This window comes from Mesitornis unicolor, unplaced genomic scaffold, assembly GCF_000695765.1.
Source record: "Mesitornis unicolor isolate BGI_N332 unplaced genomic scaffold, ASM69576v1 scaffold2427, whole genome shotgun sequence".
Lineage (NCBI taxonomy): Eukaryota > Metazoa > Chordata > Aves > Mesitornithiformes > Mesitornithidae > Mesitornis > Mesitornis unicolor.
Window position 1 is genome coordinate 16,358 of NW_010195512.1, and position 17,395 is coordinate 33,752.

Consider the following 17,395-nt stretch of genomic DNA (forward strand, 5'->3'; position numbering starts at 1 on the left):
GAGGCACACGGGTGGAAATGTATTGCCCTATGCAAAGCTCAGCAGCTACACGTGAGCTAGGATGAGACCCCCTGCCCAAATGCACAAGCTTGGGTGGGTTTTCCCCCACTGCTGGAGGAGGAGGTTCCCTTTCTCACACCCCTCGCAGCGGCACAGTGTGCAGCCCCTCTTCTCAGTGCTGGTTGCTTCTCCTGGATGCTCCTCTCCGTCTCCTCAGGCCACCTCAACTTTGTCCCACATAGCGCATGGGCTCAGGATTGATGGGTTACATGTGCCCTGGTTGAAGCTCACCATAGACCCTTTCCTGCCCATGAACTGGCCAATGAGAAAAAGTCAAAAAAATCAACATATTTGAGGCATTAAAGAAGGATAGGGGAGGGAAAAAAAAGCACAAAAAAACCCAACAAAAAAGAACAGCAGGGAAAAAAAAAGACAAACACGTTCTTAAAAGCCTTGAAACAATTAGAGAGAAGCTGTGAGAGGCGGAAAGATCAAACCAAAAAAGGTAAGAGATGAAAGAAAAACATGAAGGGCACTTGCTGGGAAGTGTCTTCTACACTTTTTCCACTGTCTATGTAGAAGCGAAACTTGTAAGAAAAACAACAGCGACCCAAAGAATTTCCACTAAAAGATGCTTAGAGCAGTGTGTCTGGTCCCTCCCTCTTCTCGCTCACTGGCTCCAGCCCTGCCTTCACGTGCCTCAGACTTATACTGGTTTCTTGGTCGTGACGCATCTTCTTAGTGATACGAGGAAATTAGCTGCCCACCTGCAATATAAGGGCATCTAGGGAAATCCTTTGAACAGACGGAGAGACAGCACACGAGCAAGCACGTCCAGCTGACCCTCCCTGCCTTGGTTCATCCACCCACTCTAACATCTTTGCCCTTGCCTCATTTTTGCTGATCTCCTAAATCTTCTGACCTGATCAAGCACGAACCTGAGTGGGAAAACGCAGCCCCTTGCCTCTTCTGGATGCCACCATGAGGCTGGTGTCACTGGTGCTGTTCCTCACCTTCGCTCTGCTGGCTTTCAATGGTAAGAAGGGCTGAATGCATCAGGGAGGACAGAGTAGCTCAGGGCTGGAAGGGAGAATTTGTGCCCTTTTAACCCCACCGAAGATGGCTAGATATTATCTTCTCCTCCATGAGTGTCACCTTTTTCCTCAGCTTGGCATCTCATTACAGCTGGCCACATCCTACCAGGAGCAGCAGAGGGGGGAAGCAAGGTGCAGAAGGTGTGGGCCAGAGCAGGGAGTTCAGCCGTGCTGCCTTGCTACCTCAGCCCCAGGAAGACTTGGAGCAGCTGGAGGCAGCTGCCCGACAAGACATCTGTGCTGTGGAAGCGGCATGGGGGAAGGTATGCCAGGGCCAAGACACATCTGTGTCCTCATGGAGGCAACTGGGGAGGGTGGGAGACACTTTAAGCCCCCTTTCTCCTACCCTTGATCTCTCCTTTGCCTCCGGCACGAGATGCTCACTTGTCCCGCTTCCAGTGCCCACCAGGAGCCACACATGGTGCTGGAGGTGGAGTACTCTGGCCTACGGAAAACGGCACTGCCCATGAGGCCCCGGGTGTCTGTCCAGGACTCTGCCCTGCGCAACGGCAATTTCTCCCTGCGGATCAACCCGGTCCGGAGCGAGGACGCTGGGATGTATGAGGCACAGGTGACACACAACATGGATGTCCAGAGCTGCCAGGTGGAGCTGGGAGTAGTTACAGGTAAGAGTAGATGGAAACCCTGGAAAAAGTTGATTTAAGGTCCACAGAGGCCTAAGAGGCCCTGCATTTCTTTTTCTTGCAGTAACCCTCAGTCCACCCAGCCCTGTGGTAGAAAATGAGCCCCTGTTGTTAAGCTGCAACTCCAGCCACCATGCCAGCCTCGTGGAGACATGCTGGTTCCACAGCGGGCACCTGGTCCCCACCTCCGGCACCTTCTGCTCCTCACAAGGGGCTCTCTCCATCCTCCGGCCAGCCATGAGCGATGCGGGCGCCTGGCACTGCCAGCTCAGATACTCCGATAACGAGGTCATTTCTGCCACCTACAACCTGCAAATCCTAGGTGAGCTCAGCCTCTGCGTTGCTGCTCCTGCACCCCCAACTTGCTCCCTTTGATGTGACTGACCAACCCTAGTGGCTCAAGCTTTCCAGCTCTCACCCTGTCCTCACTTCCCAAGGCAGCCACCTCCCTGTGGTCGTCTTTCCAGCCACCCCCCCAATTCATTCTCTCTCTCTGATGCAGGTTTTGATGGCCCAAGCAACCCCATGGTGTATGCTGCAGCTGGCTCTGCAGCTGAGCTACCATGCACCCTGAGCTACCTTCCCAGTGCCTTTGAGATCAACATGGTGACAGCTCGCTGGAGCCACCTCACAGGAGGACACTCGCAGGACTGGGGCATCCCCCAAAACTCGAGCAGCAGAAGCTTTCCCCTTCATCTCCCTGTGGTGGGGCCAGGGGATGCAGGGCAGTACCGCTGTACTCTCTCTGTTGGCAGCAAAACCATCAGCAGGGACGTGACCTTGGCAGTAGTTACAGGTAAGAGGAGAGACAGGGAGGTGCATCCCCCTCTGGGGTCCCTCACTATTTGCAGATAAACCTCTCTGCACGTGAGCGTGGGTTGCTTCTGCTCATAGGTTCCCACCCCAGGATGAGAAATAAGGTCTCTGTTCAGGGCACTGCACTTCACGGGACTCTGCTGAAAGCACGGGTTTTCCTGGGTAACTTGCTTATTATTCTTGAAGAAGGAGGAAGACAAAGAAAATAAATTAGAGGAGATAATGAAGGAGGGATGTAATAGAAGAAGGGATGGGGAAGAGATGTGAACCTGCCTGTAGTCTTTCCTGAGGGTATTTTTTTTGCCTTTGCTGCAGTCATCCCAAGCATCCAAGGACCAGTTTCGGAGGGGTCTCGCTTGTTGCTCATCTGCAGCCTCACACACCCCTGGGGACACGAACATTTCCAGTGGAAGCACCTTGACTCAGGCCCCACTAACAGCAAGCTGGCTGCGACCACCTCCCGAAACCCAGAGAGACACAGGTCTCAGACAGGCCCTACCTTGGAAATACCCCGAGTGTCACAGAAGGATACAGGCACATGGGAATGCAGTGTGCATGGCCCAGAAGGCAGACTGGGAGCAGTGGAGTATGGGCTGCAGATCACAGGTACTGTCTTCTATGGATCTGTGCCCAATCCCTTCTTCTCGCCCTCTTCATTTCCCCAGTGCCCTTTCTTCTCTCAGCCTCACCCCTTCCTTCTCCCCTTTGACTGCTTGGATTCCATCTTTTTGTCAACCTGTCTTAGCTCTCACCAGTTCCTCCTTCCAGTTCCCTGCACCTGTGTCCAGTTTGCCTCTTTTTGTGCAGCCCCAGCACAAAATCAACCTTCCTCTCCTTCCTAACTGTGGTTCCTCCTCACAGGTGCCCAGGTCTCCAGCCCTCCCACCATCTTCAGTGGGCAGGTTACTTTTGGGCTCATGCTCACCCTCTTCTTCCTGCTTATGGTCTGTGTCCTGGCTCTGGCCCTACAAAAAAGGGTAAGTGTTCACCACCTCATTTCTGTTAGTTTCCCTGTACATCACCCCTTATTTGACTTTCCACTGGGTACCTTAGAGACAGCAGTGAAACATCTCAGGGACACAGCAGCCAGAGGAAGAATGAGGCCCAGGCAGCCGCTGAGGGTGCCATGGACATGTAGTGAAAGCTGTATCCTGGGCAGCAGCAGCTCTGGCTAACCATGGCATGTGTCGGGAGGCAGGTCAGACACTTGAGAGGAGGGATAAACCCCCCCTAGGGGGCAATCACAGCCCAGCCTTGAAAAGCTTCTTGTTCATTCTCCCAGAGTTCAAGCCACGCTGTAATAGAGGAGGGTTAATTTCCAGGCTTTTGTAGGTGTCCTCTCTCTTACTCCTTATCTGAATGCTTTGATGTCAGAGTCTCCTATTCCATATAAATGCCTGCTGGTCCCCAGACGCTGATCTCGATGCAGGTCTGTTGTCACTGGCTCAGCCCTCACACCTTGGCTGTCTGCTTCCAGCAGCACTGCCCTTTGTTTGCTCAGCTTGTGCCAGGATCTCCTCTTCTCAAAGCTCTGCCTTGCCGTTATCACCCCAAAGACCAAGCCAGGGCTTATCCCTCCCCAGCATGCCACTGGAAAAACAACTGTGCAAACAAGTCAGACCATTTCTCTGCAGTTTTCATACTGTTTCTCTGCAAATGTATTTCATGACAAATTCTTCCTTCAGTATTTCTCTTTGCGACAAGGGACACCTTTCGTGAGTAGCTGTGATGTAGTTGCCTTCCACCCAGCTTCTTGGAAAGGGCCTACAGTGAAAATCCTCTTCTAGTGCAGAGGGTTCCGGTGTTCAGAGCAATCTCAGGTTGGGAGAACTTGCCCTGGCAAAAGAACTGGGTGCCTCGAACCTGTCTTGAGCTGGAGATGGGGGATGTGACAGCATTGATGCGAATTCTTAGCAAATCCTGGTGGCTGGGGGCTGAAGACAGGCAGCATCAGAACAGAAGCAAGATGGACATTTTAAAACAACCACTGCGGGTAGCACTAGAGAGACTCATGACTGGTTCTTTGTCATTGGTCCTTAATCAGCACTGATGGTAAAGGATAATCTAAAGCAGAGATCTACAGTTTCTGGATGACTCTTTAGACTGTGCAAGTCCAGGGCGAGATGATCAGAACCACCCTTCCTGGGCTAAAACCTTGGATGAATAACCCTTTACAGTGCAACTGTAAACCCTCAGCTAGCAGGAGATAGGATACCTGAGTGTCCAGCTTTGCTAGCTTAAACAGCTCTAATCCAGCAGAGTCCTTACTGCCTCAAAGCACTTGTGCATGCCCCCACAGGTCTGCTTTGCCAAGTAAGCAAAGCTCCTCTGTTGCAGGAGAGATCCTCCACCCACTGATGGTCCTCCTGCCCTTCTCTGCATAGTCTCCCCCACGGGCTCATAATTTGTGAGAGCTCAGATGAGACGTGTAGATCAAAGGCATCAGCTCTTCTCTTGGTCTCTCCCCCTCTCTGCTGGCATTCTCTGAGATTACATTTGCTCTTCTTGCCTTGGTTGAACACTGGCTGCTGGCTGGTGTCTCTTGATGGGCTATTGCCAGCAGATTAGGGATTCCTGTTCTGATCCCCCAAGCCTATCAACGTGCAATTGGCACTGTCACATTACATTCACCCTGTCATTCACTTTACTGCTCCATTCTCCTACAATATCTGGGTCTCGGGTGACATTTTCATCCTCTTTCTTCCAAATAAGGCTCCTCAACTTTATCAGCTACATAACTCATTAGCACCTTCACGCACTCTGTGCCATTAGTGATTGGTGCCAGAACTGATCTTTGAAGACTTGTGCTTATCATTTCTCTACAGTCTGACAGAAAACTGCCAGTGAAATCCCAGTCCCTTCCTCTTAGCTGAGATCACACTTGCCATACCATTCTTTTGCTAATCTCATCTTTTTTTCCCCTGTATTGATTGCCTGTGTGTCACCAGATAATTTACCGTTATCAGGAGCCCTGAGATCTACCTCTTTTCTGTTGTCTAGAAAGTCACTTGTTAAAGCAAGATGTGAAAATGGTTCTGTCTCTAATTTGTTCTTATCTTGTTTTGCACAGACCTTCATGCCTTTAACTATTTTCTGTGAAAAGGTGGGGTAAAATCTGGCATACCGTTGAACCTGACGATAGCCTGACTATTGCCAAGATGGTAATGCAACAGCATGTCTCAGAGAATGGGACTGGGGCTTTTCCCTGGCTCTGGGAGAGAATGGGAGCCTCGTGGTTGCTAGCAGTAGTACCATGGCTTCCGCAGCAGTGAGAAACCAAAACTTGTGCCATTCAGACTCCCTCCCATGCATGATATTGCCCCTTTCTGTGTTTTCAGGCACGGACTCCTGCCTTCCCAGCGCTGGAAGGGATGGTTGCAGTCCCTGTGCCATGGAAGAAGAAGATGGTGGAGAACCAGAATGAAAAGATCCAGCAAACTGAGTGCTGATGGGAGCAGGGACACCGGGCCCAGTCTGCGTGGGAGAATGAAACTGCATGCCGCGCTGCAGAGAGATGGGCACCACGCAGACCTCTCAGGAGGACCTAGGGCTGGCATGAAGATAGCAGGAGGCCATGGGAACTCCGTACCTCCAAAGGGGCTGGAAGCTGCACACTGGAGCAAGACGAGACTCACTGCTGCAGTGAGGTGGCAGGCAGCACAGGTGCTTTGGAGCTACTGGAACTATTTGACCCAGTAGCTATTGCCTGCTTCAGTGTCACTTCTCCCTCCCACCCTTCACCACTGCTTCATGGCCTCTCTTACTGGTGGGACAGGTAAATTTAGGAGATGGCTGAAACCCAGCTCCCCTGCAGCCCGATGGTGTCTCCTTCCCTCTGCCCACTTTCTTCTTCTTCCTGCACTGCCCTGCTCTTGCACTCATTCAGTGGCAGAGGGGACCCTGGGGAGGACTGCACATGTTGCACATTTTGAGCATTTTATTTTATTAGAAATTCATTTTAGAACCTAAAATAAACCTGTCTGACAAATATCCCTCTGGGCCCTGTGTGTGCTTGTGGAGAACCGTGCCTATCGATGGTGCCAGGTGTACTTCTGCCTGTGTGAAGCAGCTTCTAAGGACTTTGCTGCCGTCTTTCTCTTTCAGTTCTGTTTTACTGAAGTTGCCTGTTCATTTCTGACATTTTGACTGTGGGGAAGGAGAAATTAAATGCCACTAGAAAAGAATCACAGGTTCAGTCTGTCCTTTTTGCTGTGCTTCAGAGTCTTTTATTTTTTCCTGTCTGGCTCTCTCTGTTCATTCATTCATTTATTCTTTCTCTCAGCCCTCATATTTTCCTGATAGATCTCCCATTGATGTTAGGGCTCTCTGTCACTTTCCTCCAGCTAAGGATGTACTTACTAATGTAATCATGAGTCCTCCAGATCACATCTCTCATGACCCTCAAAGTTTTTAGGTTTCATCTAGTTACGGAGTGCTTTTCACCTACTGTCCCAAGACTGTGGTCCTGCAGTCATTGCATGCCACCTCAGAAGAAAACCTCACTAGTAAGGAGAGTCACACATGTAGTTTCTCCCATATGGGTGGCTGGGCTGTGGCTGCTCAAGCAAGGAGTTAGTGGCACAAAAGTGAAGGTCTCAGTGTTTAGGAAGGGAGATTCTCTTGACCTGAGCAGAGGGCTTCACTACCAGGCTGGCTTTTCATTATTTCAGTAGGAACATGAAGAGGCCTTCTTGGAGCATGGCCTTCACCTTTCCTCCAAGAGCTTCAGGCACAAAGCTAATGCAGTCTGGGGTCCTCAGACTGCAACACCCACAAAGCCCAACTAGACCACCCTAGGGAGCACGCCTGGACTCCATAGCTCTCTAACTACTCAGCTAGCCATGTATTTTACTGAAAATGATACCAATTTCTCCAGTAAGTCCTAGAGAAATGCAAGCAGAGGTGTAAGATAGACTTGTCTGCTTCAACTGTCTCACGCAGCTTCAGACAGACACTGAAACTGAAGCAACATAAGGAAGGACAGTCCAGCCTCATACAGGGAATCTTCATAGGCAAATTATAATGGTGCAGTTTTATCAATTTGGGAGTGATCTGTCTGGCTCAGACTCCTCTCTCTGCCATGTACTTTGGAGATTATAGAGAAAAGGAGCAATCCAATATTCAGCAGACTCAGTGCCTGACAGTGGTTTGCTCTCTCTTCTCATGCACAACGGGATGCTCTCTCCTCCTGTAATACTTTTAGCATTGCCTGTTACCAGCCTGCTTGTTCTCATTGCTCAAATGTGTGTCCAGTCTGTCTTTAAACCTTGCTGTTTTCCTGTACTCTCTGACTTCCTCTGGCAATCAGTCCTCGGGTCTGCTTGTTCACTGGGTGAAAATGCTTTCTCTTTATCAGTTTTGAATTCAAAGCTTTCCACTTTCATCATTTGTTTTCTTTTCTCCTGTCACAAAGGCTGGAAAAAGAGACTCCCAATCTATCGCCTCTCAGTCATCATTCTACATCCTCTTATCACATCCCTTTTTTTCTTATTTCCCTATCCCCTCCTGACTCATTGCCCTACAAATCCCAGATTTTTGGGACTTTCTCCCAGGTCTATCTCTATGCATGGTCAACTCTCCTCAGAGATCCTTTGTCCTGGAAGAGGAGGCAGCAGCCCAGTAGAGGAGCAGCATTGGCTTACATGGAGGCACAGTGCCTTTTTTTGCATTACTTCCATTCTACCCTTAGTGGCTCCCGATGTCTTGTCTGCTTTTCAGCTGTCCTTACCCACTAAACAGCACTGAGCTTGTACCAAGCTGTTCACTGCATCCTCAGTGAAACGTCTGTCATGATGCCCGAGGGATCTTGCCTGACCTGGTACAGTTACAGTAAGCCAAAACCTAGAAGTATTTGTGCAGTTTACATTTTCCCTCCAGCTACATGATTTTGGGAACAGTGATGTTGAATTTAATTTGCCTTCCTGTTGCTGATGAGCACAGCTTTCTTATGTGTCTCCAAAGCTCCTATCATTCTCTCATGTCCTGACAAATTTAATAACTCCATGTCACCTGGTCTGGTGGGAAGTGTCCCTGCCCATGGCAGGGGGTTTGGACTGGATGAGCTTTAAGGTTCCTTCCAACCCAAACCATTCTGTGATTCTATGATTCAATGATCTACACACTTGGCCTTCACAGAATCACAGAATGTTAGGAGTTGGAAGGGACCTCAAAAGGTCATCTAGTCCAACCCCCCTGCCAGAGCAGGATCACCTACACTAGGTGATCCTGGCACACAGGTAATCCTGTGATCCAAAGCCTTCTTGCTGCTTACCTCCTTGAACACTCATGTCTCAATTCAGATACTTCAGGGACCTCCGATGACAGCTAGTAGCTTAATTGTCGTCCTTCACCTTGCTTCCCACCCCGGGGCCAGTCTCAGGTGCAGAGCAGAGCTGTCCCACACACACCCATGCGGGGTCAGTCCATTGCTGTGGTTAGCCCTGCATCTCCAAGAGGGCAAGGAGAAGGTGTGGGCTGTTTGAAGATGCAAAACACAAGCTGAGCACTGCTTCATGACTCTTCACCAAGAACTGATGATACCTGGAGTTAGTCTGAGCAGAGGCATTAATGCAATTATGTACAGTTACACTACAAGAGCTTGCCATGCAGTAGGCAGCTCCATAATTATTGTAATACCTGTACCAGGTCTTGAAACTACTTTCTTTGTAATAGAGCGGTCAATGGTGGCTGAGGTGCATAATGCACATAGGTTAGGGTGACACCATCTACAAAGGCTACAAGGCCTCATACATGGTTGTGTTTAAATATAAATAATAGAATCATAGCATTACTAAGGTTTGAAAATACCCCTATGATCATCAAGTCCAACCGTCAACCCAACACCACCATGTCCACTAAACCATGTCCTGAAGTGCTGTTTTTGAACACCTCCAGGGATGGTGACTCCATCACTTCCCTGAGCAAATACAAATTCCACCATCTCTGAGGTGCTGAGAATGGTATCTGAACCTTCACAGATGTTGCAATCTTGCTTTTGTAAGCAGCAGAGCCCTTCACACAGATGAGCATTACTGACAAAATACAGACACCAACAAAAGCGACAAGTGTGGCCGTTGAGCTGTTTTGTTTGACAGACCTCAAGGACAAATGCTCAAAAGCCAGCTGCCACCAGTGCAGAAATAACCGTCTGTGGCCACAGGAAGCTTCACTTCCCAAATGCTGAAGGGTAAAGAATGGGTCAGTGCAACACTAGGAAGCAAGAAAATGTTTCTGAACACTGAGAGAATCGAGATGGCACAAGGCAAATCAGCACAGCTGCAGTGGAAGGACCAGGAGTCTGCACAGCAAAGCAAATAAATCTGGAAGTCTGTCCCAGGTGAAGTCAATAAGAAGGAGCAGAAAAAAAAGCAAATGTCATACAAAGAAAAGAAACCTAATGCTTTTCCACAGAGATACAGCTACAGGTGCAAAACTCAGATAAATATTTCCAATGTACCAGAAGCAGAAAGCTTGACAAAAACACAGGAAATCCAGTGGATTCCCTTTTGGCAGAGGAGAGCAGTAAAAGAAGGCAAATAAAGTACAAAGTATACAAATTCCTTTGCATCTGACTCCCCGAAAAGGAATGGGAAGAGGTTCTTTAATTCCAATTTAATTTTTTTTAATAAGAAAGACCAGCACTATCAGAAAAAAATTAAGACTAGGTCCAGTTGTTCTGCATCCAAGACTTCTGAGGGATTTCAAGTGAGACACTAAGTGCGGGCTAGCAAATAATGTAATCTGGCCAAAAACAAACAACTAGAGTTGAAAGTCCTCAAAGAAATAGCATGTCTATTGGGGTCTTGGTACATTTTGCACAGCCTTTTAAAAATAACTAAAAGTTAGAACCAGATCTTGAATTATCTAGGACACTAAGGCACACTGAGTTTTATGCCTGCTTGGCAAATTGGTGGGAACAATATCAGCACCAATTCTACAAAAAAAACCCCAAACCCATGCCTCATTACTCTGCTTGGATTTATTCAACTTTGATGTGGCAGTGAATAAAACCAAAATATCTGGGATAATTCATTTTGCTTTCAAAGGTTCCTCATAGGAACACTGTTGTTTTATGTACTGCATCTTGTGCCACCTGCTGAGACTCAAGGCATCTTGGACAGTCATTGCATGGTTGTTGACTTTACCATGCTCAGGAACTTCTACTCCTAGGTTTACATCTTGCTGGCCTGTTTGCTCAATGCAACTCACCCCAGCTCTCCAAAGCTGTCATGCGGTGTAGCTCCAAAACGGCTGTCAGTCCCACCTGAAGGGATGGGTTTCAGAGGGTTTTGCAGCAAGAGGACACCCTCAGAGCCTAGATAAAATGACAGGAGATGATGCACAAGTGCAGCTTTTGGGACGACTTGATATTTCTCATTAAAATTGAGGTTTCTCATATTCTTCTTCCTCGCCCTCCCCGGCGTGAGGGACCTCCTCGCCTCGGCCCGGGTTGATGCCGCCATCTAGTGTCCACGCACGACGGAAATTTCTGCCCACCTGGGCTTGCTAATTACATGATTAAATTACGTTAAACTATGATGATGTTTGGCTACATGCATTAGATGATGGTGCACCCGTCATTTGTTCCTTTCGTGCCGTCAACACCCGTGATTCAGCTTTCCAGTGACCAGTGGATGCGCCCAGGTCCTTCTCTCCCTTTGCTTTCAGCTAAGAAAGGTAAAGCAAAAATCCTCACTGTTACTACTCGGAAGCAAAACCTAACAGCATGTGCTATTGAATTGCATCCCACTTTAATGCTTCCAGAGTGATATTCTAGACCCTCTGTACCGATGAAACCCCTGCAGTTGTGCATCATACAAATATTGTCACCAAATTTCCCTGCCTTCCTTTTGGCAAGTTCATTAATAATGAGGTATTAAGTAATATCTGCCCATTACAGGTCCTTAAAAACTTCCCCAGCTACCTCTGTCCTGCCTATTGCATTTCTGACACATCTTTAACATTGGCTTGGATTTGTTTATGCTCACTTTAGCCCCTGTCACTTTTGGTGACACACTTTTGCAGTTGGTGACTTTTGGACAATCCCTCTCTCCAGTGCCCCTGAGCAGTCCCACTTCCCAGTCTGGCTAGTCTTTCTCTGTCAGGCTTCACGCCTCCTGTCAAAATACAGGGGAACCCTTGCTCATGAAGAACACCTCTGGAGACTTCCTGATATTCCACTGTGATCAGCAAATGAACCTTCATTATAGCTGCTTAGAGAATCTCCTCTTCCCAGTTTAAGCTTCTGCAGAGAGACTCCAAGAGCAGTCTCCAAAGAGGTATCTCACCTCCAAACGGCCTCTTGCCCCAGCACAATCTAGGAGCCATCCTCCTTTCTAAGGTACGTAGCTGTGCTGGGGCACATCACCAGGCCTCCTCATCGAACAGCTGGTTGTTTCTAGCTCTCCACATCTAGGGTCAGAAATGCCCCTCAACAAGCTCATCAGGTGTCAGCTATTCTGTTGCAAAGAGAAAGCACCTGGCCTTTGAAGCTGCTGGCATTCAAGTGCCTGAAGATACGGTTTTCATGCTGTGTTTAATGCTTGTCCTTCTTTCTCTGAGCAATCACTGATTTTCCAACACCATTACCCATCAGAGTTCACAGGCACTCTCCTAGCCCTCACTGACAGGCAGGGAACTTGGGTTTTTTTTTGAGACAGTCTCTGGAGGTTTCTCAGCTTTCCACTAGAGCCAGTAAAATGTCCTTCTCAGCATTCAATTTCTGAGACCCTATTCCCCCTTTTTTTCACTTCCTCAGAGAGACTTGGTGTCCCTGCAGACTGAGACCCCCCCCAGCACAGCTGGGGGCCTTCTCTCTCCACTGAGGTCTACGAGAATCTGTTACTTGACAACCCCAATTTGCAAAAATATCACTGCTGGTGAGATTAGAGCAAAGAGAGGCAGCACAGGGTGGGTGGGGAGTGTCTCCACAGGGAAGAAAACAGGGAAAGATGACAGCCACAAATTTGGCTAGGGGAGAAGTGGTGTGTAGTGCTCATGCTCTGCTGCAGGGCCAATGTGTGATGCTGGATAAGCCCCACTTTCCCCAAGGGCGCAGTACAGCAACTGCCCCAGCGAGGTGAAAACCAGGCTCGCATGGAATTTAAAAACCAGTTAAATATTCATGAGAAATATTACATTCAGCAGAAAGACTGGCTGGCTTAATATTATTCATCCCTCCTGGATTCTGAGGTTTAATTAATGCTTGAAAAAGCACTTTGAGATGCTTGGATGAAAGTGATACAAACACGTCACCACATGCTGTGACCTTCGGTCCCCGAGGTACCTGTTCACCACTTGGCTGCAGCAGCTCTGAGAGATGAGGCTCCCTCCTGATTCCCTCTCCTGGGGCAAAAATGAGTCCATGAGAGGCACAGATCCTGCAGCTTTGTCACTGCAGACCCACAACCCTGCTTCTCCTTGCAGCTCTGCAGCAAGTTCAAGTGCTTTTTGAAAGCTTTATCCCTTTGGGGAATGCTATTTCTGGTAGATATTTGCAGTGACATAAAGCAACTGTTTAAAAACAAGCCAGTGTTTGTGCATTACAGCATGCTGGGGAGATAAAAATGCAAGCCAGAATCTGTGCAAACTGAAGCATCAGCTCAATGTCCCAAAGCCCCAAGCCCTGAGACAGAAGGGTCTTACATTCTCAACCTGACTTTTCTCATCTCTGTTTTTCCCAGGACATCCCCCATCTGGCAGCTAGGGACCAGAAGGGACATTTCTATTTACTGATGTGATGCCACAGGCTATTGTAGGAAAGCTTATCTCAGAATGCGGCTTTCACATCCCATCCCATCCCATTCCATTCCATTCCATCCCATCCCATCTGTCACACTCTGGTCAGAGCCTGGGGCAATGAGCTTTGTTCGAATTCTCAGAAACAGAATTAAGACTCAAAACAGAGTCAAGTACCAGGTAGCTTTATTTGTCCAACGACTGGTGCGCAGATAAAAAGGGGAAAGGGAGAGAAAAGGGAGGGGGAAAAGGTTACCACCACAGAACGTCAATGTCCTGTCAGTCTGGTTCAGTGTCCAGTCTGGTGGGACAACATGTGTCTTGTCCTTGCATTTCTTCCATACATCCCATCCGATGTTGCTTTCTGTATGTTCTGCCCTGGTACGTTCTGCCACCGCACGGCTCCTTTTCAGTTCTTATGCTGGCTGTTTTATTACATATTCATTAGTTTCCACGAACCATTTAGTATAGTCATCAGACTCCATGAACCATTTATTATAGACATTAGTTCCCATGAAACATTTAGCATATTCCGAGAGCTGTTCTGCCTGACCATACCCACCACTCGGCAGTGATGCATATGCCCAGTACCGTTGCTTGGGGGTCTCATACCCCGGGTCTGGGCGCACGTGCTGGGGTTAAATTAGATCAGATTGGAATTGGCTCCACTTATCTGTGGTATGCATGCCTAACACCATTGCTTGGGGGTCTCAGACCCTGGGTGTGGGCACATGTGTTAGGGTTAGCTTAGCATTGCAGTTGGCTTTCTCTGCAGTCAGGATGGCTTTGCAAGAAGGGTGGTGGTGGTGCAACAGCAATGTTGAGACAATATCTAATATAGTCTCTGACACCATCCCATCCCATCCCATCCCATCCCATCCCATCCCATCCCATAGCCTGCATCCCACATTGGGAAGTTCTATTCTCACACAGGAGGCTCCTTCCTTGTGATGGGATGGCTTCATCTTTCTCCAAAAACGCAATGGACCACTTGAGGCCTGATCAGTCCTGTTTCTTTTACACCTAGTGGCACATTATGACCCCCGGTGCTGTGTCTGTCTGTCCCTGCTTCTCCATCTGTCTGGCTCTCTGTGCTCCTCCAAAGCCTGGTTGCACCTTGCACTCCCATCCTTCAGACAAAGGGGCAAGTGACTGCCAGAAGAGAAGAGTGGGTGGCACAGAGATGAAATCTCAGCCGTGTCTGGGGCTCAATGGGTTTCCGCCGTCTTGGCTGAGGCTGGGATTCAGAGAGAGAGACACCAAATGTGGGTGGAAAACCACAAAAGCCCCCTCCTCCACCCTACAGAGAAGGGAAACAGCTGAGATTCAGTAGTGGTACAGGTTACCTAAGAGTAACCTTGTATTGGGCTTGCAAGGCAAGGTTTTGGTAGTGGAGGGGCTGCATGAGTGGCATCTGCAGGATGTGAGCAGGAGTTGGCCCCACGTCAGTCAAAGCTGTGTCCAGCCAGCCCCAGACAGATCTACCACAGGGCAAAGCTGAGCCAATCAACAATGCTGGTGGTATCTCTGTGCTAACATATTTAAGAAAGGGTGAAAACCACTGCACAGCAGCTGCGAGAGAGAAAAGTGAGAAAATGTGAGAGAAGCAGCCCTGCAGGCACCAAGGTCAGTGAAGAAGGAGGAGGAGGAGGTCTCCTCCTCCATCCAGGCCTTGGAGCAGAGATTCTCCTGTAGCCCCTGAAGAAGATGATGGTGATGCAGGTTGTACTCCTGCAGCCCATGGAGGTCCACGTTGGTGCAGATATCCACACTGCAGCCCATGGAGAGTCCATGCTGGAGCAGGATTCTGGCAGGAGCTGTGGAGAGGAGCCCATGCTGGAGGAGAAGACCTATCCTGGAGGAGCTAGAATCATCAAATACTAGAACAGCCCAGGTCAGACAGGACCTCGAAAGATCATCTGGTCCAGCCTTTCATGGGAAAGGGGTCCTAGATGAGATTATCCAGCACCCTGTCCAATCGCATCTTGAAAGCCTCCAGCAATGGGGACTTTACCACATCCCTGAGGTGGTTGTTCCAGTGAATGGTTGTTCTCTTTCTTATATTGAAATGAAGAACTGAGGCCCATGGGAAGGACCCACATTGAAGCACTTGATGAAGGACCCCACGGTGGAGTAGATGAACAGCATGAGCAGGAAGGAGTGGCAGAGGTGAAGTGCTATGACCTGACTACAAGCCCCACTACCTGTCCCTCTGTGACACACAGGGGGGAGAAGAAGGGGCAGAAGAGTCAGGTGTGAAAAGAGGGGTTGGGGAAAGTGTTTTTAGTTTTGTTTTTATTTCTCGCTATCCTACTCTAGTTTAAATTGACCATAAATTAAATTAATCTTTCCCTGAATCAAGACTGTTTTGCCCATGATGGTGACTGGTGAATGATCACCCTGTGATCTTGACCCATAAGGTATTTTTTGTCTTATCTTCTCCCCCTCCCTTGCTGAGAAATGGCTGGGTGGGCAGCTAGCAGCAAAGGTCAACCCACCACCTCTATAAAGAAAATATTCTGTCTCCTCACCCCAATCTCAGCTATACCTCACAGACAGGTGCCCCTATCAAACTTTCAGAGATTACCTCTTCCTCTGTTATTATCCCTGTGCAACCCTTGGGCTCGGGTCCATGGCCCACGCATCAGAGGTGCCTCCTTTGAACAGTGCTGCGGGAGACAGGCTGGGAAATGGAGGTCAGGTTGCTCTTACAGAGTATCAGAGGCACAGGATAGGTCCGGATCTGCCCAGCTAATGTGTTAATTTGCAAGCTTTTTTCATCGGTAGAGCAGAACCAGTTTCCAACCATTCGCTTTTAAGTGCCAGCCCCGTCACGGCCTCCCATCAGCTGCCAAATGGCCAATAGGCTCTCTCTGTCTTACACGCTCAAGGCATTGCCTTCCGTTATGGTCTCCATTTCTGCTCACACCCCGAGTTGAGATCACGTGCGCTTGGAAAATCACCACCTAACCAGAGAAGTTGGCAGATGTCAGCAGAACCTGGCCTGGCAGCAAGACCTCGCTGACGCTCTGGCTGGAGAGGAGGAGACATCAAGGCCAACGTCTGTTGAGCTGCTTTCTGAACATCGACTCGATTCTTCTTTTGTTTCAACTGTAGCTGGGTGAGATCAATTACGGCAGGTGACAATCACAAGGAGACAGAAACACAGAGGCAGAGAAGAAGAAAAAGAGGTAAGGAAACTGTCTTTCTTTCTTTCTCTGAGAAAAGAGGCCAATCTGTTTTCATTTTTTTTAATGTTACGAACTCTACTATTCCACACAAGTTGCTGTTTCAGAACAGATGTATTGGTTTTGCCCCACTCTAAGGGTCTGATGTAAAACCATCTTGAACCCTTGACTTAATAATACTTCTGGCTGTAAGCAATCCTCCAAGGCCTTTTAGTTTTCTGTCTCCCTGGATTTTCCCCTGAGAGGGGCAAAAAAAAAGGGTAGCTACGAAAATCTCACCCTGCCTCAGAGCCCAGGTATCTCAGGTCTTTTAAAAGTGTCAAATATGAGGTCCTACCATTGGTGACCGTATGTCCCTCAGGGTTGGAAATGCAGTGGGGAGCCGCCCTCCACCAGCTGCCACTTGCTATCCCCTTCTTCATGTGCCTTCCAGGAAGGAGAACTTTATTCTAAAAAAAGCCTGAAAAAGGAGAAGATGCCTGTCTTTAGCTAAGTTGGGCCGTCTGCTTACATCTGTATGTGCTGAGACCGGAGGGGTCTGTTCTGCTAATCCATGCTGACTGGCTCCCTGCCTGACACTGGCTGCCAATGCAGCCTGATCTCGCAGCTCAGGGCTGAGTGAGCAGCGTTTCTTGGAGAAAGAGGGAACTTCTCAATGTAAGGACACCAGAAGAAAGGCTTGCCTTACCCTTCCATGCACTGCTGAAAATGGGAGTTTCGCTTCTGGTTGAATTTTTCAGCTTTCAAGTGGTGTACCCTACTCAACCTTCGCCAGTCACCTCAGATACTCCTCTACATGGTGCTTTAAGGTTAAGCTGAGGTCACTACTTAATGTTCTCCACTGTAAACTGAACAGACCTCTTAGGTCCCTGGTGCACATTAACCTCAAATAAGTTCACAGACTTTTCCTGTATCC

The 17,395-nt window shown here is 48.7% G+C and overlaps 1 protein-coding gene across 1 annotated transcript; it reads left to right on the forward strand.

Moving 5' to 3' along the window:
• The first annotated feature begins 981 nt into the window (after positions 1-981).
• On the forward strand, positions 982-6,003 carry LAG3 (lymphocyte-activation gene 3). Its single transcript, XM_010188125.1, has 8 exons — positions 982-1,036; positions 1,186-1,357; positions 1,494-1,720; positions 1,803-2,060; positions 2,241-2,534; positions 2,870-3,160; positions 3,416-3,531; positions 5,893-6,003. Exons 1-8 carry the CDS (start codon positions 982-984, stop codon positions 6,001-6,003), a joined length of 1,524 nt encoding a protein of 507 aa, XP_010186427.1.
• The last annotated feature ends 11,392 nt before the right edge of the window (positions 6,004-17,395 follow it).

Excerpts from the sequence above, each read along its gene's own strand:
- LAG3 (XM_010188125.1), top strand. The coding sequence starts at position 982 with ATGAGGCTGGTGTCACTGGTGCTGTTCCTCACCTTCGCTCTGCTGGCT. Across the intron at positions 1,721-1,802 it reads GGAGCTGGGAGTAGTTACAG|TAACCCTCAGTCCACCCAGC; the intron begins GTAAGAGTAGAT and ends TTTTTCTTGCAG. Across the intron at positions 3,161-3,415 it reads GTATGGGCTGCAGATCACAG|GTGCCCAGGTCTCCAGCCCT; the intron begins GTACTGTCTTCT and ends TCCTCCTCACAG.